Source organism: Tubulanus polymorphus, chromosome 2 (assembly GCF_964204645.1).
Source record: "Tubulanus polymorphus chromosome 2, tnTubPoly1.2, whole genome shotgun sequence".
In the NCBI taxonomy this organism is placed as follows: Eukaryota; Metazoa; Nemertea; class Palaeonemertea; order Tubulaniformes; family Tubulanidae; genus Tubulanus; species Tubulanus polymorphus.
This window is the reverse complement of record NC_134026.1, coordinates 31,431,159-31,454,785: the sequence shown is the minus strand read 5'-3', so window position 1 is coordinate 31,454,785 and position 23,627 is coordinate 31,431,159. Positions and strand designations below refer to the sequence as shown.

At 37.0% G+C, this 23,627-nt stretch overlaps 1 protein-coding gene and 1 long non-coding RNA gene across 2 annotated transcripts; one reads left to right on the top strand and one right to left on the bottom strand.

Annotated features, from left to right (window-relative positions):
• Positions 1 to 326: 326 nt before the first annotated feature.
• LOC141899215 (uncharacterized) lies at positions 327 to 4,881 on the top strand. The gene is made up of 4 exons (XM_074785387.1): positions 327 to 374; positions 765 to 1,812; positions 2,315 to 2,850; positions 3,078 to 4,881. Exons 2-4 carry the CDS (start codon positions 784 to 786, stop codon positions 3,106 to 3,108), a joined length of 1,596 nt encoding a protein of 531 aa, XP_074641488.1. The 5' UTR covers positions 327 to 374; positions 765 to 783; the 3' UTR covers positions 3,109 to 4,881.
• A 4,014-nt stretch (positions 4,882 to 8,895) lies between these two features.
• On the bottom strand, positions 8,896 to 10,314 carry LOC141900505 (uncharacterized). The gene is made up of 6 exons (XR_012618707.1): positions 10,194 to 10,314; positions 9,990 to 10,109; positions 9,678 to 9,913; positions 9,473 to 9,598; positions 9,266 to 9,385; positions 8,896 to 9,191 (listed from the first exon to the last, which is right to left on the bottom strand). It is a non-coding gene; the product is annotated as an uncharacterized LOC141900505 (long non-coding RNA).
• Between the last annotated feature and the right edge of the window lie 13,313 nt (positions 10,315 to 23,627).

The following is a 23,627-nucleotide window of genomic DNA, read 5'->3' as shown; positions in this document are numbered from 1 at the left end:
AATATAATTGTGATAAGGATAATCGGTTCCTACCTGATAAGATTAGGATTAAAAGATGCTGTTTTAATCTTGCTTCTTCACTGAGTCCAGTGACAGCGGTTTCATTTTATACAAACAAAACACTAACTTTCAATACATGACACAACGAACTATTTATATCAAACAATTCCAAAATATTTTTCAGATTTGAGATATTTAGAATTAAAATGATAAGAAAGTATAAATTCGCAATTTTATAGTATATTTTGAGGTTATTCAGAAAAATAAATGTTTTATGATTCATCGTCGGTTCGTCTGCACGTTTGTAATTTATTATTGATTAAGTAGTTTGTTGACAAAATGGTGACTGAATCAATGATTCACGATTGTAAACGGTATTTAAACAACTGTCGATGTCGATATTTCTCCATTTCTAACTGTATTTTAACAAAGATCATATGACGATTTAACTAATTTTCAAGTTTGATAAAAAAGTGTCGCGTTTCAGCGACTTAAAACGGTGGAAAACTGACATCTTTTATCACCATCCCTCCCCCCACTCCTCACTCAGCCTCCTCATGCTGGGACGGTGGCGAGATTTACTTAGAAAACCCTGAGTTCAACCCTTTATCTTACTTTGCTGGTCTTATCCTAGTCTGAATATCAGACGTTGCTATGGTTCACACAAACTAGTCTCATGCTGCCAGACGGGCGGGATGGGCGCAGAGTTACAGTGAATCTACATTCTTTGACTATAATAACAAAATTCTTTTCAATATTTTCAGGCACTGTTGAATCATAGAAATGGATGTCGTCATCGATGAGAAATTCAACCAATCGGAGCGGCCGGTTAAATTCAACCAATCAGAACCGGCGAGAGATGTAAACGAGAACGTTGACACTCAACCAATCGGTGACCTGGGACTACGAAAAAAACAATGGGAGCAGTTTATGTTACAGTCTATAGTCGAACAGTCGACCGCTACTAAAACATCTCCGCTTAAAATAAACGGCCCTAGTCAATTACATTATTCCTCATTAGCGGGGCAACAACGCAACAATGGATTACCGCGGCAACAATACGTAGAATCTACAACAATAGCAGCAGTCACCGTAGCGACCGATGAAACGGATTCAAATATGAGAAATGGAAGTGAGAATATTGTACAGAGGGAGATTAGAGAACAGCAACGCAGAGAGATGGCGCTGCGTACCGAGCGTGAGAAAACGCTTCTTACATCACCACGGTTACACGTCAACAATAACATGAGCGTTCTAGAATTAGAAATCAAATTACAACAAGAGAGGGAACTAGAGGCGACTCGGCAGAGAGAGTTAGTCCGTCAAATCAGTCCAACGATTAGTCCTAATCGTAATACAGCGGTGCATAGTCCGAACGGGATCCATTCACCACCGCCATCTAGTGTACGCTCGCAGAATCACCACGTCCAATCACCGTCGCCATCTGGTGGACGTTCACAGAATCACCCGGTCCAAACACCGTCGCCATCTGGTGGACGTTCACAGAATCACCCGGTCCAAACACCGTCGCCATCTGGTGGTCGTGTGCAGTCTCCACCCAGTCGTAATTACCCGGAGATGCAATCATCGCCATCTATTGAGAGTATTATACGAAAGGAAATTGAAGAATTGAATTTACGTGAAAGTGAGTTACAAGCAGAACGTGAATCAATGGGATTAAAATCATCGGTGATAAAACACAGCGATTACCTGTCAGACCTGGAGTCACCTAGGAGTCAACCTGACTCGGAGTCACCTAGGAGTCAACCTAACCTCGACTCACCGAGGAGTCGACCTAACCCACCGAATCAGGTATCTACCACTGAACTCAACCAATTACTGCGGCAAGTGAGGATCCACCAGATGTCACTAGTGGTTTCTTAGTTACTGCGGCAAGTGAGGATTCACTAGATGTCACTGGTGGTTTCTCAGTTACTGTGGCAAGTGAGGATTCACTAGATGTCACTGGTGGTTTCTCAGTTACTGCGGCAAGTGAGGATCCACCAGATGTCACTAGTGGTTTCTCAGTTACTGCGGCAAGTGAGGATCCACCAGATGTCACTAGTGGTTTCTCAGTTACTGCGGCAAGTGAGGATCCACCAGATGTCACTAGTGGTTTCTCAGTTACTGCGGCAAGTGAGGATTCACTAGATGTCACTAGTGGTTTCTCAGTTACTGCACTTCAATTTTCCAGTGATTGAAATCTCGCCCAAAAAATCCACTTCAAATTTCATCTATAATAAACTGTTTTACACTTTGTGTGTGTGTATTGTTGCGCCATCTGGTGTGTGACGTATAAGGCTTTATATTTCAGGTATCTTTAAGAGGAAGAGCGGTATCTGCTCCGAGTACTCCAATCGCTCCGACTGCTCCGTCCGATCTAACCGACTCGACTGTTGAGGAACACGAAACCGCCGTCGAGAAGGAACGTCGTATTTCTGTAACCCGCGACGCCGAATATCGGAGGTTGAGAGGTTTATCGGTTCCGTTACCTCCGAGAACCGTTAAATTAGAGGTGAATATTAAACCACGTCCGTCTGCTCCTGTGAGGAAGGTATCCACGGAAACAACAGACGGATTACGTAATCTAGCGAGCAGTCGATTACAGATGGAAATCGAGAGAGAAAGAAAACGAGAACTCGATTTAAAAAAAGAGGGTAAAATTCGTACGACGTCGGAGGATCATATCGGAGAACCAGTACTCCAGCCGTCCTCCTCCGAGATTATAACAGCTCCAACTACTCCGAGTAGTACTACTACCGGTACTACTAGTACTACTACTACTACATCTCCCGAGTCATTGATTGAATTAGAAATAAAACGACAGAAACTAAGAGAGGAAGAAATCAGGTAATTATACCTCCCCATATATCTCCAACCTCTCTCTACACCTCCCTCTATACCTCTCACCTCTATACCTCTCACCTCCCCATATATCTCCAACCTCTCTCTACACCCCCCTCTATACCTCCTATACCTCTCACCTCTATACCTCTCACACCTTCTATACCTCTTATACCTCTCACCTCCCTCTACACTTACGTCTGATTCAGTTTGAACAATTGTTCTGTTTGTAGAAAACTGAGGCAAAAAGCTGGAAGTCCGTAATGAAGATATTGGTACTGAAGATATTGGTACTGAACATATTGGTACTGAAGATATTGGTACTGAAGATATTGGTACTAAAGATATTGGTACTGAAGATATTGGTACTGAAGATATTGGTACTGAAGATATTGGTACTAAAGATATTTGTACTGAAGTCTGAAACATGTAAAAACCAACGTAAAAGATCAAAATTAGTAAAACCATAAATAAATATAAAGCCAGTAAGTGTAAGGTTAGCCTATTGTATGGTTCAGGTAAACTCTTAGAAATCTCTCTCTTTCTTTCTCTCTATATGTTAAAATGTTTACATATTTTCACCATTTTTGATGTCATATTCGTGAAGCTTTGATACCGTCCCGAAATAGTATAAATCTGCTGATTCACTAGTCCGGCTGTAGGTGGCGCCACTTCACTAGTCGAGATGATGGTTTATATATACGTATACTCAAAAACCTGTCATTTAATCGAAGGTAGCATTTAACTGTGAACTCTGTAACAATCTCTCTTGTATTAGTGTCACTATGGTAACTGTTGCTATGCAGTAGTCAATGGGTTTATTACGGCGAATACCGGTCTGCATCCTGCATTCCTTCCATGTGAAATATCTCCGGTGAAGCATTGAGCAGGGTTCACCATCCAGTCTGAGGGGGTTCAGTCTGAGCAGGGTTCATCATTCAGTCTGAGGGGGTTAAATCTGAGGGGTTCAGGGTTCAGACTGATAAGGTTCAGGGTCCAGGCTGCAGATTGATGTTTGTGATGGATGTATATTCAGTATTTATATTATGTATGGAGAAATATCAGATAAAGCCAGCAGCAGCAGCTACGCAGCAGCAGCAGCAGCAGCAGCAGCTACGCAGACAGACAGTCACACATATATATATATATATATATATCTGTGCTGCTCTTTATCTCAATCCAATGTTTAATAAATCAATCTTAACGATTTAATCGTTCAATATAAGAATATTTACATATCATTGTGTACCGGTATAGAATATTGATATATCATTGTGTACCGGTATAGAATATTGATATATCATTGTGTACCGGTATAGAATATTGATTTTTACTTTGAATTTATTATATTTTACATATTCTATGCAATGTTATGCCATCAAATTGAATCGTAAGCTTCCCCCTTCCCTCCCCTATTGTGTGTTTATAATACACATCTTAATAGCAATAAATATATATATACATATAAATGGTTGCTATGGTTATGGTTGCTATGTAACTATTGTATAGCGGTGCTATAAATTCCGTCGTCAATTTTGATTGTAAACATTCCATTTTTTCGATATAACCCGGCGCCATATTGTAGACTGTTTTTATCTTCGGGATATAGAATATCATTATTTTTATTAATATATGTCTTCCTTTGTTTTGTTGATTCTAAATGATGAAAAAAAAGTTATTAAATGGATAAAAGTTTGTAATCAAATTTTTAAGAATTGTAACAGTAAATTGAGGCTTATGAATGATGCTACAGTTAGTATGTGCCATACAATTGATTGGAATGATATTTGTACTTAATTGAGGATAACAAAGAGCTGAATAAAACTTAATTGAGGATAACAAAGAGCTGAATTAAACTTAATTGAGGATAACAAAGAGCTGAATTAAACTTAATTGAGGATAACAAAGAGCTGAATTAAACTTAATTGAGGATAACAAAGAGCTGAATTAAACTTAATTGAGGATAACAAAGAGCTGAATTAATTAAATACTGGTCTTAACTTTCTGCTAATTATTACATCATGATAATGCATGTTAATCGATCTTATAATTCATTTTTGTGCAATAAAAAATAGTACAATATTTGTTACTGTGAATTGATTATGTCTTAAGATATTTTTTCTGAGGATTCCAGAAATGACCAGTGCATTATTAAGGATTCGGATCTGACCGGTACAATAGGAGAATGATTACTGGGTTCGAACCTGGGACACCCCTGGCCTGTACATCCTCTATTCAGCATCATCAATTCTGGATTCAAACCCGGGACACTGTGCTTAATAATCCTATATCCTGATAGATGGCGCATGCGATACGTGGTTCATTCTAAAACTTAGCTATTGTCAATTCTATGATTTTGACAGTTCAGCAAAATTCCGATAGATGGCGAACAGTAATTACTAGGTTCGAACCCGGGACACCTCTATACATCCTCTATTCAGCATCAGGACCACTCTGAATCAGTATCAGTAATTACTGGGTTCGAACCCGGGAAACCACTGTTCATCCTCTATTCAGCATCAGGACCACTCTGAATAGTACTTTTGTTAAGATATCAACATTTTACCGTACGGTGCTGCCGCTTTGCTCATTGTTAGCGGGATTTTCATACACTAACGTTAGTCAACTCTGGCAAGCAAGGGTTACGGAGTAAAACTGGAGAGCACGTCGGTTGCCAGAGTTGACTTCAGTTAGTGTATGGAAATCCCGCTAACGATGAGCATAGCGGCAGCACCGTACGGTATGGACACCCCTGTACAACCTCTATTCAGCATCAGGACAACTCTGAATCAGTATCAGTAATTACTGGGTTCGAACCCGGGACACCCCTGTACATCCTCTATTTAGCATCAGGGCAACTCTGAATCAGTTTTTAGTGATTACTTTTGTTAAGATATCAACATTTTACCGTACGGTGCTGCCTCTACGCTCATCGGTAGCGGGATTTTCATACACTAACGTTAGTCAACTCTGGCAAGCAAGGGTTACGGAGTAAAACTGGAGAGCACGTTGGTTGCCAGAGTTGACTTCAGTTAGTGTATGGAAATCCCGCTAACGATGAGCATAGCGGCAGCACCGCACGGTCGAGACACCCCTGTACATCTTCTATTCAGCATCAGTACGGTCAGTGAGTTCAGTCCCAGTGCCCGAGACGAGTTCAGTCCCAGTGCCCGAGACGAGTTCAGTCCCAGTGCCTGAGACGAGTTCAGTCCCAGTGTCCGAGACGAGTTCAGTCCCAGTGCCTGAGACGAGTTCAGTCCCAGTGCCTGAAACGAGTACACTCCCAGTGTCCGAGACGAGTTCAGTCCAGGTGCCCGAGACGAGTTCAGTCCCAGTGCCCGAGACGAGTACACTCCCAGTGCCTGAGACGAGTTCAGTCCCAGTGTCCGAGACGAGTTCAGTCCCAGTGTCCGAGACGAGTTCAGTCCCAGTGCCTGCGACGGGTACACTCCCAGTGCCTGAGACGAGTTCAGTCCCAGTGCCTGAGACGAGTTCAGTCCCAGTGCCTGAGACGAGTACACTCCCAGTGCCTGAGACGAGTTCAGTCCCAGTGTCCGAGACGAGTTCAGTCCCAGTGCCTGAGACGAGTTCAGTCCCAGTGCCTGAGACGAGTTCAGTCCCAGTGCCTGAGGCGAGTTCAGTCCCAGTGCCTGAAACGAGTTCATGATTCCCAGTGCCTGAGACGAGTTCAGTCCCAGTCCCGTTAGGTGCTGCTCCCTATACAGTAAGTAGCGGTGAACATAAGAACTAACTATGCAGAAGAATTTTCTTACTGTGGCATGCGGGTAATAAGTTAGTTCACAAATTCACCGTCAACGATGTGTATAGAGGCAGCACATGACGGTTAAGGTATATACAGATACGAAGCCCTTTATAATGCTAATATTAGGAGAGAATGAATAATTGAGCGTTATAATGAATTTGGCGTTACGAATTAATTCTAATCCTTTGAAAAATGTTGGATTTAACACCCGAACTCCCGGCCCTGCACATCCTCCATTTAGCATCGGGACCGTGAGTCAGAATCACTATCAGCAATTATACTGGGTTCAAAACCCGACCCCCTTAGCTGTATATCATCTATCCATAGGACGAACCTGGACAACCTCTATTCAGCATCAGGACCAGTATCTGCATCAGTATAAGTGATTACTGGGTTCGAACCCGGGACAACCCTGTACACACTCTGAATCAATGCCATGGGTTCGAACCCACGACTTCACTACGTTTGTAGATACTTCATTCTATATTCCGATAGATGGCGCTTGTGAAATGCGGTCACATATATTTGTAATTGTTAATTCTAGGTATTTGATAGTTCATTCCAAGTGTATACGTGTAATCAAAAAAATACATGTATCTTTGATGCAATTGAATTCATACAGCCCTGTTTAACTTCATTTCCGCACCAGGACCATTCTCAGTATAAATTGTTTCTGCGTTCGCACCCAGAACACCTCTACATATCCTTCCTTTCTGCATCAGGACATTCTGAATCGGTATCAGTAATTACTGGCACACCCCGGTTCATCATCTATTTCAGCACCAGGGCCGATCAGGAGTAACTATCTATGGAGTTTGAACCTTGTACAGTTATTTTTCAGTGTAGTACAGGATATACTCAAGGAAACAATTGCGAAAAGGCAAATTAATTATTCCATTGGTGGAATCTGTGTCCAAAATGCAGGTTGATAGCTGTGTAAATGGTCAAATAAATGAAAGTCTCCGAGTACTTAGAGTAATCAGACAAGATCGGTCTGATAACTCCAAGCCGAGAGAAAGGTGTCGTTCTGTTTCCTGGACCCCAGACATTCAATCCGAAAGGGATGAGTGGAGGGTTCAAGCTGTGTTTGAAGAGTGAACGCTTCAGATTATGTAGACGGTGACAAGTCTTAACGAGTGTCTGAAGGGTATGGGTGGGCACTATCCATAGGGTAGTGCCAAGCTGCTGCAGATTGATACATGCATTAATATAATTTTGGAGTAATCAGACTGATAACTGTATCTCTACCGCAGTGAGAATGGTTTGAAGTCATTTTCCTTAGTTAAATACTTAATAATAATATCTTATGGATGAAAGTGAAATTGTTGTATTATCAAAATATGGATCGATGTAAATTAGCCGGGACCTGCTGGAAATCTGATCGTAATAAACGGGTTTCGTCTTAAACAGTATCGTATCAGAGGTTCAACTGTCGTTTCATTGAATTCACTTTCAGAGAAAAAAGAATCCATGTACAATAGACTTGACTAACTCGAATCAAATAAGACAAGGTGATAATTGTCACCTGCAGATCAAAAAATTTCAATGAAATAGTTCAATGTGTTTGGTCCGAGTTGATGTAAGCTTGGAGAATCATTACTCCAAGATAAAAGTAACAAGACTTGAAGTGATTCTAGTTAAGAGAGAGTCCACCGTACATTTAAAGAAAAAATAACACATACAATTTGTAGCGAACAACTGACCACTAATGATATTGATGTTACAACAACTCGTGGTTAGTAGTTCAATATGTATTGATAGTTCAATAGTTCAACCAATAATCAAACACCATAAAATCAATGTATTCATCAATATCATAATCAAACAAGTCAAGAGCAAACCGAGTATCTTGAGTTTAGAAGTCACAAGTACATAATCTCCACATATACAGTGCATTCGTTCATCACTGTAACAAAACTCTAAACTAAAGTTTGACATCCTCAATTATCATTTACAAAATTATTTAACAAGCAAAAAACAAGAGAAATCCTTTGAAATGTATGCATTTACAACGCAAAGTCGCAGCAAATCAGTAATTAATAACCCACAATCAGATTCAACAACAAACCAGCCAATCAAACCAATTCATATTTATTTTTGAATAGATGTACAATGTGTATTTACATTCAACCTATACTGAAGCAATCAGCCTCAGAGAAAATTGGTCGGCATCTCTGGACCACGATAACTCGGGGCAACAAACACTGAAAGTCCCGTATTGACGGAGAAATTGGTCGGCATCTCAGGAACTACAATAACTCGCGGTAACAAACACTGAAAGTCCCGATTTGACGGAGAAATTGGTCGGCATCTCTGGAACTACGGTAACTCGCGGTAACAAACACTGAAAGTCCCGATTTGACGGAGAAATTGGTCGGCATCTCTGGAACTACGGTAACTCACGGTAACAAACACTGAAAGTCCCGATTTGTTGGAGAAATTGGTCGGCATCTCTGGAACTGCGCTAACTCGCGGTAACAATCACTGAAAGTTCCGAATTGATGGAGAAATTGGTCAGCATCTCTGATTTGATCTTTGCCTGTCGTCTGATATTCTACAGCCAACCACATGCTCAATACATGTACTACAATGTGAAAACACAAAATATGAATAATGATATCATTTTTGAGACTTCTTCAAAATAAATTTCAATTATACCTGCTTTTTAGTAGATTCAGACACATGACTCTTAGGTTTTTCATGAGGAAATTGATATGCATCATCGGTATCGTTTCCATCTTGATATCTGGTATTGTGTGACGATTAACTCAATACTAACTACAACAACAATGTACTAAATATAAACTATGATTTTCATTCATAAGACTCTTCATAAAAACAAAATTCATCTAATTTCAATTTTACCTGATTTATAGTCAATTCAGATTCATGACTCGGACCTTGAGGAATTTGCTCAATTCTTCCAGAACTCTGATATTTTCCTTTCCTCTGGTTTTGCGCATCTCTTACCACACAACAACAGTCCACTGGCTACAACAAAAATACATAAAAGTAACCAGTTTCATTGAGTCGACTGTTCCTGCAAAGAAATTCATAAATTCAATTTTACCTGATTCATAGTCAATCTAGACACATGATTTAGAAGAGAAATTGCACAGAACTTCAGTAACTTTTCGTATCTTCTTGAACTTTCTGTTTGATGTGGAGATTCCCCAAAGTACTTCGATTTCTGCGTACAAACATTGAAAGAAGTTCCGAATTGATGGAGAAATTTGTCAGCATCTCTGATCTGATCTTTTCCTGTCGCCTGATATTTTACGGCCAACCACAAGCTCAATACATGTACTACAATGTGAAAACACAAAATATGAATAATGATATCATTTTTGAGACTCTTCTTCAAAATAAATTTCAATTTTACCTGATTTATAGTCAATTCAGATTCATGACTCGGACCTTGAGGAATTTGCTCAACACTTCTTGAACTCTGATGTTTCCTTTGCTCTGGTTTTGAGCGTCTCTAACAACAACAGTCCACTGGCTACAACAAAAATACATAAAATAAACATAACCATCTTTAAGTCGACTGTTCCTGCAAAGAAGTTCATATTAAGTACAATTTTACCTGATTTATAGTCAATTCAGACTCATGACACCTTAAATATTTCTCAACGACAACTGGAACAATCCTGTTTCCTGTCAGTCGTTTGGTATTTTGTACTAGATGACCAAATCAATACACGCTACAAAAGGGAAATATGAAATACACGTAATACTAACTTACCGTCCTAGTTGAGAACATTCTTAGCTATAACGAAATTCATAGCAATTTATACTATACCTAATTTCAAGTCTTTACTTAGTGAAATTTCTAGGAACCTCAGGAACTTTCAGTATCATCTTGAACTCTCTGTTTGGGGAGTGGAGATTCCTCAGTAGAGTACCTCAGATTTCTACTGACAACAGACACCAATCCAACACTTCTCTTTCTGGTACTTTCATCTTTCTCTTTCCTCTCGTTTTACAAATTGATATTTAATTATTTGACATTTTGATATTTTTACCATCATAAAATTGATATTATGTTTATCTTTACATAATCGTTATTTGAGATTTTACAAGGAATGATACAAATAATACATTCCTTAATTTTAAACTTACAGCTGTTTTTAAATTCTTTCCACACACAAAGATGGCATGCTGCATGCTGATCAATTTGCTAACCATGCGCATGGACCCGCGGGTGTGCCAGTGCTGTTTAGTGCAATTGATGCGTCGGTGCAAGTGCATAGCGAGACGTCAAGTGCAGAGTGAGACGCCAAGTGCATAGCGAGATGTCAAGTGCAGAGTGAGACGCCAAGTGCAAAGTGGGATGTCAAGTGCATAGTGAGACGTCAAGTGTAAATTGGGACGTCAAGTGCAAATTGAGAAGTCAACTGTTTTCACCAGTGTTTACGATGATCGACCATCTTTCTGAAGATCTTTAAAGTAATTTGAATTCTAACAGTTTTTTACACTGTCGGCTCACAGACTTAGAAACTGGTTTACCTCATCATCAGAGTTTAGACGCCAACAATTTTATCACTCCTTAAGTGGAGTAATATAATCAAGTCACTAACAATTCAGTTTATGTCAAAATTTAATTGTCAATTCAAGAAGGGAAAGGAGGGGAAGGCAATAAACCTCAATATCACCCCAGCCTTAAGTCACTTACAATTCAGTTTATGTCACAATTAACTTGACAATTCAAGAGGGGAAGGGAGGGATCACTAAATCTCAATTTTAACACTTAACTTTCATCAACACCAATTGATTTAGCAGTAATTCACCCACAGTGTTTTGTAACACTTAACTTTCATTGCCACCAATTGATTTAGCAGTAATTCACCCACAGTGTTTTGTAACACTTGACTCTTATCACCACCAATTGATTTAGCAGTAATTCACCCTCAGTGTTTTGTAACACTTAAATTTCATCACCACCAATTGATTTAGCAGTAATTCACCCTCAGTGTTTTGTAACACTTAACTTTCATCACCACCAATTGATTTAGCAGTAATTCACCCTCAGTGTTTTGTAACACTTAACTTTCATCACCACCAATTGATTTAGCAGTAATCTACCCACAGTGTTTTGTAACACTTAACTTTCATCACCACCAATTGATTTAGCAGTAATTCACCCTCAGTGTTTTGTAACACTTAACTTTCATCACCACCAATTGATTTAGCAGTAATTAACCCTCAGTGTTTTGTAACACTTAACTTTCATCACCACCAATTGATTTAGCAGTAATTCACCCACAGTGTTTTGTAACACTTAAATTTCATCACCACCAATTGATTTAGCAGTAATTCACCCTCAGTGTTTTGTAACACTTAACTTTCATCACCACCAATTGATTTAGCAGTAATTCACCCTCGGTGTTTTGTAACACTTAACTTTCATCACCACCAATTGATTTAGCAGTAATTCACCCTCAGTGTTTTGTAACACTTAACTTTCATCACCACCAATTGATTTAGCAGTAATTCACCCTCAGTGTTTTGTAACACTTGACTCTTATCACCACCAATTGATTTAGCAGTAATTCACCAACAGTGTTTTGTAACACTTAAATTTCATCACCACCAATTGATTTAGCAGTAATCTATCCACAGTTTTTTGTAACACCCAACTTTCATCACCACCAATTGATTTAGCAGTAATTCACTCTCAGTGTTTTGTAACACTTAACTTTTATCACCACCAATTGATTTAGCAGTAATTCACCCTCAGTGTTTTGTAACACTTGACTCTTATCACCACCAATTGATTTAGCAGTAATTCACCAACAGTGTTTTGTAACACTTAAATTTCATCACCACCAATTGATTTAGCAGTAATCTATCCACAGTTTCTTGTAACACCCAACTTTCATCACCACCAATTGATTTAGCAGTAATTCACCCTCAGTGTTTTGTAACACTTAACTTTCATCACCACCAATTGATTTAGCAGTAATTCACCCACAGTGTTTTGTAACACCCAACTTTCATCACCACCAATTGATTTAGCAGTAATTCACCCTCAGTGTTTTGTAACACCCAACTTTTGTCACCACCAATTGATTTAGCAGTAATTCACCCACAGTGTTTTGTAACACTTAACTTTCATCACCACCAATTGATTTAGCAGTAATTCACCCACAGTGTTTTGTAACACTTAACTTTCATCACCACCAATTGATTTAGCAGTAATTCACCCACAGTGTTTTGTAACACTTAACTTTCATCACCACCAATTGATTTAGCAGTAATTCACCCACAGCGTTTTGTAACACTTAACTTTCATCACCACCAATTGATTTAGCAGTAATTCACCCTCAGTGTTTTGTAACATAATGTGTAATTTAATAATGTAATTATGTAATAATTCATGATGTAATAATGTTTAATGTAATAATCTTTATTTTAATAATGTTTAATGTAATAATTCAAGAAGTCCAGGGAAGGAGGTAAGAATTAACACCCAGCAGCAAGTAGCAGTATTAAAGGAGGTCATCAGTGTTGTAACAAACTGACAATTCAGTTTGTTTGTCACGTTTCTACATGACAGTTGAAACAGGAAGGAGGAGACTCCTGCGCTCAATATCACCCCAAAACAGAGTGTATTAATTAACACCCAGTAGCAAGCAGCAGTAGTTAAGGAGGTCATCAGTGTTGTAACACACTGACAATTCAGTTTGTTTGTCACGTTTCTACATGACAGTTGAAGAAGGAAGGAGGAGACTCCTGAACTCGATATCACCCCAAAACAGAGTGTATTAATTAACACCCAGCAGCAAGCAGCAGTAGTTAAGGAGGTCATCAGTGTTGTAACGCACTGACAATTCAGTTTGTTTGTCACGTTTCTACATGACAGTTCACAACTTTCAGTTGCAAGGAACCAAAATGAAGCTATCAAACAATAGCATATTTGAGTATAACACTTTTAAAATCAATAATGTGATAATAATTTGCTGATACAATATATACAATGAACCAACACCAGCGACATTTCAATGATTCAACCACCACAAAGCTATCGATGGATAGCTGTTTTGAATATTTATATACTTTAAACATTAAGTCGTAATGAGGACGATCAGGAAACAAAATCAATCCCAATTCACTGACATATATTACATTATATACACAAAACCAACACCAGCGATATTTCAATAATTCAACCACCACAAAGCTATCGATGGATAGCTGTTTTGAATATTTATACATTTAAAACGTAAAGTCGCAATAAGGACGATCAGGAAACATAATCAATCCCAATTCACCGACATATATTACAATATATACAATGTACCAACACCAGCGACATTTCAAAGATTCAACCACCACAAAGCTATCGATGGATAGCTGTTTTGAATATTTATACATTTAAAACGTAAAGTCGCAATAAGGACGATCAGGAAACATAATCAATCCCAATTCACCGAAATATATTACAATGTATACAAAGTACCAACACCAGCGACATTTCAATGATTCAACCACCACAAAGCTATCGATGGATAGCCATTTTGAATATTTATACATTTTAAACGTAAATTCGCAATAAGGACGATCAGGAAACATAATCAGTCCCAATTCACTGACATATATTACAATATATACATAGAACCAACACCAGCGACATTTCAAAGTTTCAACCACCACAAAGCTATCGATGGATAGCTGTTTTGAATATTTATACATTTAAAACGTAAAGTCGCAATAAGGACGATCAGGAAACATAATCAGTCCCAATTAACTGACATATATTACAATATATACACAGTACCAACACCAGCGACATTTGAAAGTTTCAACCACCACAAAGCTATCGATGGATAGCTGTTTTGAATATTTATACATTTAAAACGTAAAGTCGCAATAAGGACGATCAGGAAACATAATCAATCCCAATTCACCGACATATATTACAATATATACACAGTACCAACACCAGCGACATTTCAAAGATTCAACCACCACAAAGCTATCGATGGATAGCTGTTTTAAATATTTATACATTTAAAACGTAAAGTCGCAATAAGGACGACCAGGAAACATAATCAATCCCAATTCACCGACATATATTACAATATATACACAGTACCAACACCAGCGACATTTCAAAGTTTCAACCACCACAAAGCTATCGATGGATAGCCATTTTGAATATTTATACATTTAAAACGTAAAGTCGCAATAAGGACGACCAGGAAACAAAACTCGCCAAAACTCAATATCACTCCATAACAGAGTGTATTAATTAACACCCAGCAGCAAGCAGCAGTATTAAAGGAGGTCATCAGTGTTGTAACACACTGACAATTCAGTTTGTTTGTCACATTCCTACATGACAGTTGAAGAAGGAAGGAGGAGACTCCTGCACTCAATATCACCCCAAAACAGAGCCAGCAGCAAGCAGCACTATTTAAGGAGGATGATTCATGATGTTATAATGTTTAATATAATAATTCTTATTGTAATAATGTATAATGTAATAATTCAAGAAGTTCATGGAAGGTGGTAAGAATTTACACCCAGCAGCAAGCAGCAGTATTAAAGGAGACCATCAGTGTTGTACCACACTGTCCATTTAGTTTGTTTGTCACGTTTCTACATGACAGTTGAAGAAGGAAGGAGGAGACTCCTGCACTCAATATCACCCCAAAACAGAGTGTATCAATTAACACCCAGCAGCAAGCAGCAGTATTAAAGGAGGCCATCAGTGTTGTAACACACTGACAATTCAGTTTGTTTGTCACGTTTCTACATGACAGTTGAAACAGGAAGGAGGAGACTCCTGCACCCGATATCACCCCAAAACAGAGCCAGCAGCAAGCAGCAGTATTTAAGGAGGATGATTCATGATGTTATAATGTTTAATGTAATAATTTTTATTGTAATAATGTTTAATGTAATAATTCAAGAAGTTCATGGAAGGAGGTAAGAATTAACACCCAGCAGCAAGTAGCAGTATTAAAGGAGGTCATCAGTGTTGTAACAAACTGACAATTCAGTTTGTTTGTCACGTTTCTACATGACAGTTGAAGAAGGAAGGAGGAGACTCCTGCGCTCAATATCACCCCTAAACAGAGTGTATCAATTAACATCCAGCAGCAAGCAGCAGTATTGTAGGAGGTCATCAGTGATGATTTAGCAGTCATTCACCCACAGTGTTTTGTAACACTTAACTTTCATCACCACTAATTGATTTAGCAGTAATTCACCCACAGTGTTTTGTAACACTTAACTTGCATCACCACCAATTGATTTAGCAGTAATTCACCCTCAGTGTTTTGTAACACTTAACTTTCATCACCACTAATTGATTTAGCAGTAATTCACCCACAGTGTTTTGTAACACTTAACTTTCATCACCACTAATTGATTTAGCAGTAATTCACCCACAGTGTTTTGTAACACTTAACTTTCATCACCACAGCAAAAAACTAAATGTATACAAACAATGAGTGTCTTATTTAATTGTTGATGAGAGAGGAGAGAGAGGAGAGGAGGCATGTACACCTAACACAACGTTTAAAACTCAATATCACAACCAAAACAGAGTTGAATGATAGCAAGCATCAGTAACATGTAGTTTTCAAGTAAGGAAGTAATCAGTATTGTAAGTCACATCTATTTGACAATTCAAGAAGGCAAGGGAAGGAGAAGAGACTCCAAAACTCAATACCACCCCTAGAACAGAGTGGAATGAGCAACATGCAGTAGCAAACAACAGTATTTGCCGTAGTAGCAAACAACAGTATTTGCCGTTTTTAAAGGAGAAGAAAGGAGTATCTTCTGTATTTGATACTCGTTTGATGTCATAGCAAGGCCATTACCGGGAGTTATAGAGAACAAAAGGAGAAGCCATGCCACCACGACATTTTAATTGTCTATGATTTTGATATTGTATACAAAAACGGCACGATATATCACCTCGTAGCAGAGGAAGGAGGTAGAACAAACCACAAGATCAGTACATCTATCAATTTTTCATTACATGTATTATTGTTTCAAGACACCAACTTTCAGTGTTTTGTAGCACTTTTATCACCACTAATTGATTTAGCAGTAATTTACACACTTTCATTGTATTCAGATTTGTGACTTACTTATTTCGTGATGAGAGAGGAGAGAGAGGAGTCTTGTAGGAAATGTAGCCATACACCTATCAAAGCTTTTTTACAAACGTAAATCAGTTTATTCTAGACTATGGACGTTTGTTGCTGGAGGAAACAAACTTTATTCCAATCGAAACCCTTTTAGCTTTTTCTTAGAGACATCGAACCCACAGGACGTCTGGCAAAGGCTTCAAACATTTTGATAACTGTTCGCGTAGAGCCAATGATAAAACCAGCATTTATCATCATCAAACCAAAGCTGAAAACTGCAACCAGTGAGGGGAAGTATGCACAATCATTGAAATGATTGTTTATAGCTGCAACCAATGGAGTGAACTGCAACCAGTGATGGGGAAGTATGCACAATCAATGAGATGATTGTTTATAGCTGCAACCAATCAAGTGAAATTCAGCCAGTGAGGGGAAACTATATTTCAAACCAGTGAAGGGAAAGTATGCACAATCAATTAGATGATTGTTCATAGCTGCAACAAATGGAGTGAACTGCAACCAGTGAGGGGGAAGTATGCGCAATCAATGAGATGATTGTTCATAGCTGCAACCAATCAAGTGAAATTCAGCCAGTGAGGGGAAACTATATTTCAAACCAGTGAAGGGAAAGTATGCACAATCAATTAGATGATTGTTTATAGCTGCAACCAATGGAGTGAACTGCAACCAGTGATGGGGAAGTATGCACAATCAATGAGATGATTGTTTATAGCTGCAACCAATCAAGTGAAATTCAGCCAGTGAGGGGAAACTATATTTCAAACCAGTGAAGGGAAAGTATGCACAATCAATTAGATGATTGTTCATAGCTGCAACAAATGGAGTGAACTGCAACCAGTGAGGGGGAAGTATGCGCAATCAATGAGATGATTGTTCATAGCTGCAACCAATCAAGTGAAATTCAGCCAGTGAGGGGAAACTATATTTCAAACCAGTGAAGGGAAAGTATGCACAATCAATTAGATGATTGTTCATAGCTGCAACAAATGGAGTGAACTGCAACCAGTGAGGGGGAAGTATGCGCAATCAATGAGATGATTGTTCATAGCTGCAACCAATCAAGTGAAATTCAGCCAGTGAGGGGAAACAATATTTCAAACCAGTGAAGGGAAAGTATGCACAATCAATTAGATGATTGTTCATAGCTGCAACAAATGGAGTGAACTGCAACGTAATGGTATCAATGCTACGAATGTATGTGAAAAGTGAAACGTAATAGTTTGAAACCAAGATTGAATGCATTCATTCTGTTGTATTGAATAATGTGAGATCCGATGAAAATTATGAAAAAAGAAAAAAAACAAACTACTATCTACAAATTTACAATATCTACAAGAAAATTAAAAAGAGAAATAAAAACGACTATTTACAAATTTACAATATTTACAAGAGAAATAAAAACTACTATTTACAAATTTACAATATTTACAAGAGAAATAAAAACTACTATTTACAAATTTACAATATTTACAAGATAGAGAGAAAGAGAGCGAAAGAGAGAGAGAGGAGAGTGAGGAGAGAGAGAGGAGGGAGAGAGGAGGAAGGATGAAGGAGAGGGGTGAGAGGAAGAAAGGAGAGAGAGGAGAGAGTTAGTGGGTTAAAGAAAGAGGAAGAGAGAGTTAGTGGGTTAGAAAAAGAGGAAGAGAGTTAGTGGGTTAGAGAGAGAGAGAGAGGGAAAGGATAGAGACAGAGAGGGAAAGGATAGAGACAGAGAGGGAAAGGATAGAGAAAGGTAGAAAAAGAAGGGGCGATAAAAACAATAAAACATATGGGTAAAAACAATAAAACATATGGATAAAAACAGTTAAAAAGAGGCAGTTTAACGTCATACCACAGGACAAATAGATAAAAATCACTGATAAAATGTATGGATAAAACGTATTGTTAAAATGAGGCAGTTTAACGTCGTACCAGAGGACAAACAGATAAAAATCACTGATAAAACGTATTGTTAAAATGAGGCAGTTTAACGTCGTACCACAGGACAACTTGAAAATAGAGGTACACTAGCAATACTACTTATATGTTACTAGGTACAGTATTTTAGACAATTCTATAAAATTGTATAATTATCTCAACCTCTGCACTACCAAATATCAATTCGACAAAAAGTCATCTTTGAAAACGTTCGTAAGAAATAAAACAACAAAACATAACGTAGCATTGAATTAATATTAATGTTATCAGAAGCTGAAAATCTGAAATCAACCATCAGCCATAAATGAGGAGGCGGGACTAATGCAATGAAATAATATCAATGCTCCAAACTTATAGGTTAAAATCTCGTTAAAACAATAGATGCAACAAGTGATATCCGGATCAAACTAAGATTGAATGCATTCATTCTGTTGTTTTGAATATTGAAATTATTCAATAGAATTAAAAATATTAATTATCAATTAAATCTTTATCAAAATTTGCACTAAAATAGATTTGATGTATAGATATTATGAAGTTTAGAAAATTTAAAACTTTTAAGATTATTTGAGATAATCCAAAGTTATAAAAAGATATCTAAAAAATATTCACAAGAAGAAATCAAAATCAATAAAAAAATCTAAAACGAAATATAATATATACAAATAAAAAGCTATTTACATATTTACAATATGTACAAGTACGGATAAAATGTGTCGATCAATTTGATGAAATATTCTATATTTGTCAATCATAATCGGAACCCAAGTGATTTCAGAATGGAATAACTGGGCCAGGCCAATCACTCACTCGATGATCATCAATTACTGGTACTACACAACCACAGAAAGAGTGGTTTTTACCGCGCGGTATATTAGGCCAGGTGCACCTCCCAATAATAATGCCGCCATTATGTTTGGCTTTTTGAGTGTTGATATGTACATCGATACATCCCCAATCACCAGGGTTTTATTGTCGCCCACCAGCACTCACGCTTACACAAACCCCAGTCACAAACCCTTCATTGGTCTCTTACATTGTCCAAGATATTTCGTGTCGACAGGTTGCTGCTAAGCAGCCACTAGTCTTTATATCTAGTCAATCATGTGTGTAGCGAATCGGGAAAAAACAATGCATCTGATTGACTTAATACATAGACTGGTGGCCGCTCAGTGGTAACCTGTCTACCCAAGAAATCTTGAGCAATGTAGTAGACCAATGAAGAGTTGGCAGCCGGGGTTTATGTTGGCATGAGCTTCAGCAGACGACAATTAAAACCTGGCAAGTGAGGATGATATTGATATTGAATGAAAAAGCTGCATGAAATGTGTACGAGAACCTTGATAGCAGTGAAAAAAAGAGAAAAACTAGAGGTGCACGGACACCTTGCCCACTCGGTGAAATGCTTAACAATCTGACAATTTCAATATTCAATGCCCCTGGTAAAACATGACAAAAACCGATGCTAAAAATTTGCAATTGATTAAAGTAAAATGCGTAGGTACAAAAACTAATGAGAAATATTGTTTATAATTCAATTCCCGTGATGAAGATGAAGAACAGAAAATGGTGTAAGCCTGATTCCATGTAAGTGGTGTCCTATAACAATGGCTTACGATTATCAAATGTCAACAACCCAATAATTCTAATGATGATGGGCCCTGGGGGCATACGTATCCATATTTAACATCAATTGTTGAGGACATCTTCAAAACCTCCCTTGAAAAATTCAAAACTGTAAAAGTGCTGATTTTGGCCAATGAAAATGACCACCAGTCAGCTATCTTGATTCTCTGTTAGTTTTTGGGCTGCTGATGTGTCTAGGGTAGATCTGTGCATAAACCAAATCTCAAGACAATCCATTGAAGCGTTTTCAAAACAGACAAATGACTGATGAAAAGTGAACACACTTAGGTCCCCAGTGTTGGAAAAAATTAGAATCTAGAAAAACCCAAAAATGAAAAGCCTAAAAACTAAAAAAAAAAAAGAAAAATTCCCTAACAGTAAATCTAAGAAAAAGTAAAATTCTATTGTTTCATTCAATAACAATCTTATTTTAGTATAAAAAACTCGAGATCCCAAAAATTAAGATAACATTAAAAAGATTATGGTCCAATGGCCCGAGAGTAATTTCATTATTAATCAATCTAATTAACTGCAAGTTCATCAAACAATAAAAATTAATCATCTATTCTATAACTTCTGATGTAACTATCAATAACAAGAAAACAAGGGGGTAATTAAAACTGCTGTTAACCGCTAAAATATTTTCAATGAACTGAGAGTAATTTCAATAATGATGAATTTACCCTCAGTTCATTCATTGTTTTAATGATGATCCTGAGAGTGATTTCAACAATGATGAATTTATCCTCAGTTCATTCATTGTTTTAATGATGATCCTGAGAGTGATTCCAACAACGATGAATTTACCCTCAGTTCATTCATTGTTTTAATGATGATCCTGAGAGTGATTCCAACAACGATGAATTTACCCTCAGTTCATTCATTGTTTAATGATGATCCTGAGAGTGATTCCAACAACGATGAATTTACCCTCAGTTCATTCATTGTTTTAATGATGATCCTGAGAGTGATTTCAACAATGATGAATTCACCCTCAGTTCATTCATTGTTTTAATGATGATCCTGAGAGTGATTCCAACAATGATGAATTTACCCTCAGTTCATTCATTGTTTTAATGATGATCCTGAGAGTGATTTCAACAATGATGAATTTACCCTCAGTTCATTCATTGTTTTAATGATGATCCTGAGAGTGATTTCAACAATGATGAATTCACCCTCAGTTCATTCATTGTTTTAATGATGATCCTGAGAGTGATTCCAACAACGATGAATTTACCCTCAGTTCATTCATTGTTTTAATGATGATCCTGAGAGTGATTTCAACAATGATGAATTCACCCTCAGTTCATTCATTGTTTTAATGATGATCCTGAGAGTGATTCCAACAACGATGAATTTACCCTCAGTTCAATCATTGTTTTAATGATGATCCTGAGAGTGATTTCAACAATGATGAATTTACCCTCAGTTCATTCATTGTTTTAATGATGATCCTGAGAGTGATTTCAACAATGATGAATTTACCCTCAGTTCATTCATTGTTTTAATGATGATCCTGAGAGTGATTTCAACAATGATGAATTTACCCTCAGTTCATTCATTGTTTTAATGATGATCCTGAGAGTGATTTCAATAATGATGAATTTACCCTTAGTTCATTCATTGTTTTAATGATGATCCTGAGAGTGATTTCAACAATGATGAATTTACCCTCAGTTCATTCATTGTTTTAATGATGATCCTGAGAATAGTTTCAACAATGATGAATTCACCCTCAGTTCATTCATTGTTTTAATGATGATCCTGAGAGTGATTTCAACAATGATGAATTTACCCTCATTTCATTCATTGTTTTATTGATGATCCTGAGAGTTATTTCATCATTGATGAATTGACCCTCAGTTCATCATATTCCAAGATGTTACTATTTTATTCAGTAAAAATCTCTGAACTGCATAAAATAATGAGATCTCAAAAGGGATTAGTGATTAATAACCTGAGTGTAACTTATCATAAGATAAATTGACCCTCAGTTTATCAGAGGTTTATACGTACTTTAAGTTAACATCAATAGTTACAACTTAATCAACTTGACCTAAACGAACTTAAACTTAAACTAAACTAGACTTAAATCAACTGGAACAAATTAAATTTAAACCGCAAAAAAATTAATAAAATGACTTAACAAAAACTAACTAATCTAAACTAAGGCTAACTTGAAACACACTAGTGATTAATTATAAACGGCATGCTGACAATTTAACAAATCCCAGTTCAACAGTTGTGCAATTGTATGTATTTAAATTCTAGTATCCAAATCAAACTGTGGAACTGAGTATGGTTTTGTATGGAACGAAATAAATAAAATAAAAAAATCCGAGTGTATTTCTTATATGATATTTTCAGCGACATATTTTGTTATGATGACATCAAATTAGCGTTGTTTTATATCATTTCCAAAAATACTATAGATTATCATTACGTTCAAAGACTAAAAAACTGAGATGACGTCCAATAAAAATAATAACATGACCGCTAGCATTTAGGCTAGAGGAAGTTCTAATTCAAAGATAGTATGGACTTTACTACTATTTGTATATTGTGCAGGAAAATAAAGTTTGTTGTAACTGTTTGTACTACAAGTGGTTGTATTATTATATTTATCTGATGTCATTGAACTAATAATCTGACACGCCACCTAGTAGTGATTTTCTGAATCTACGCTTCAATAATCTACGTCAATTTCATACGTCGAGATGCTGAAAATATCATATGAAAAATACACTTGGATTGTTTTTTTTTATTTATCGCGTTCCATTATTGTGAAACACCGACTGAAAATGAGTGGATTTTCTGTTGTTGGTAGAAAATTGATAATAAAATTATAAGAAAAAAGGAAAAGACAGTATGAGAAAAAGTTCTCAATCACATTTCATATTTACTAAGCCTATATCAACTACGAGTAAAAGCTCTTTATGCGTGCACTATATACAACATGGGCCTTTTATAGAACCACTATTTATATCTGTGTTGTGGACCACGTAATTGTGTCAAAGAGTATTCGGTGATAAAACCTGGACCTTCAGTTATTCCATTCTCATGAAATCACTGGGGTTCGAATATACACAGTGATAGTCAAATATAAAATATTTCATTAAATTGATCTTTTAGTTAGTATTGAAATACAAATAAAACAATGTTTTAAAAGAATATATATACAAATGAAATATTTTTTAAAATATATACGAATAAAACAGTTTAAAAAGATACTTTGAGATAAAATATATACAAATGAAATAGTACAATATTAAGATAAAATAGTTTTTAGATATCATAGGTATTTCAAAATTCAGATATGAAATAGTTACTTTAATAGATTAAAATTA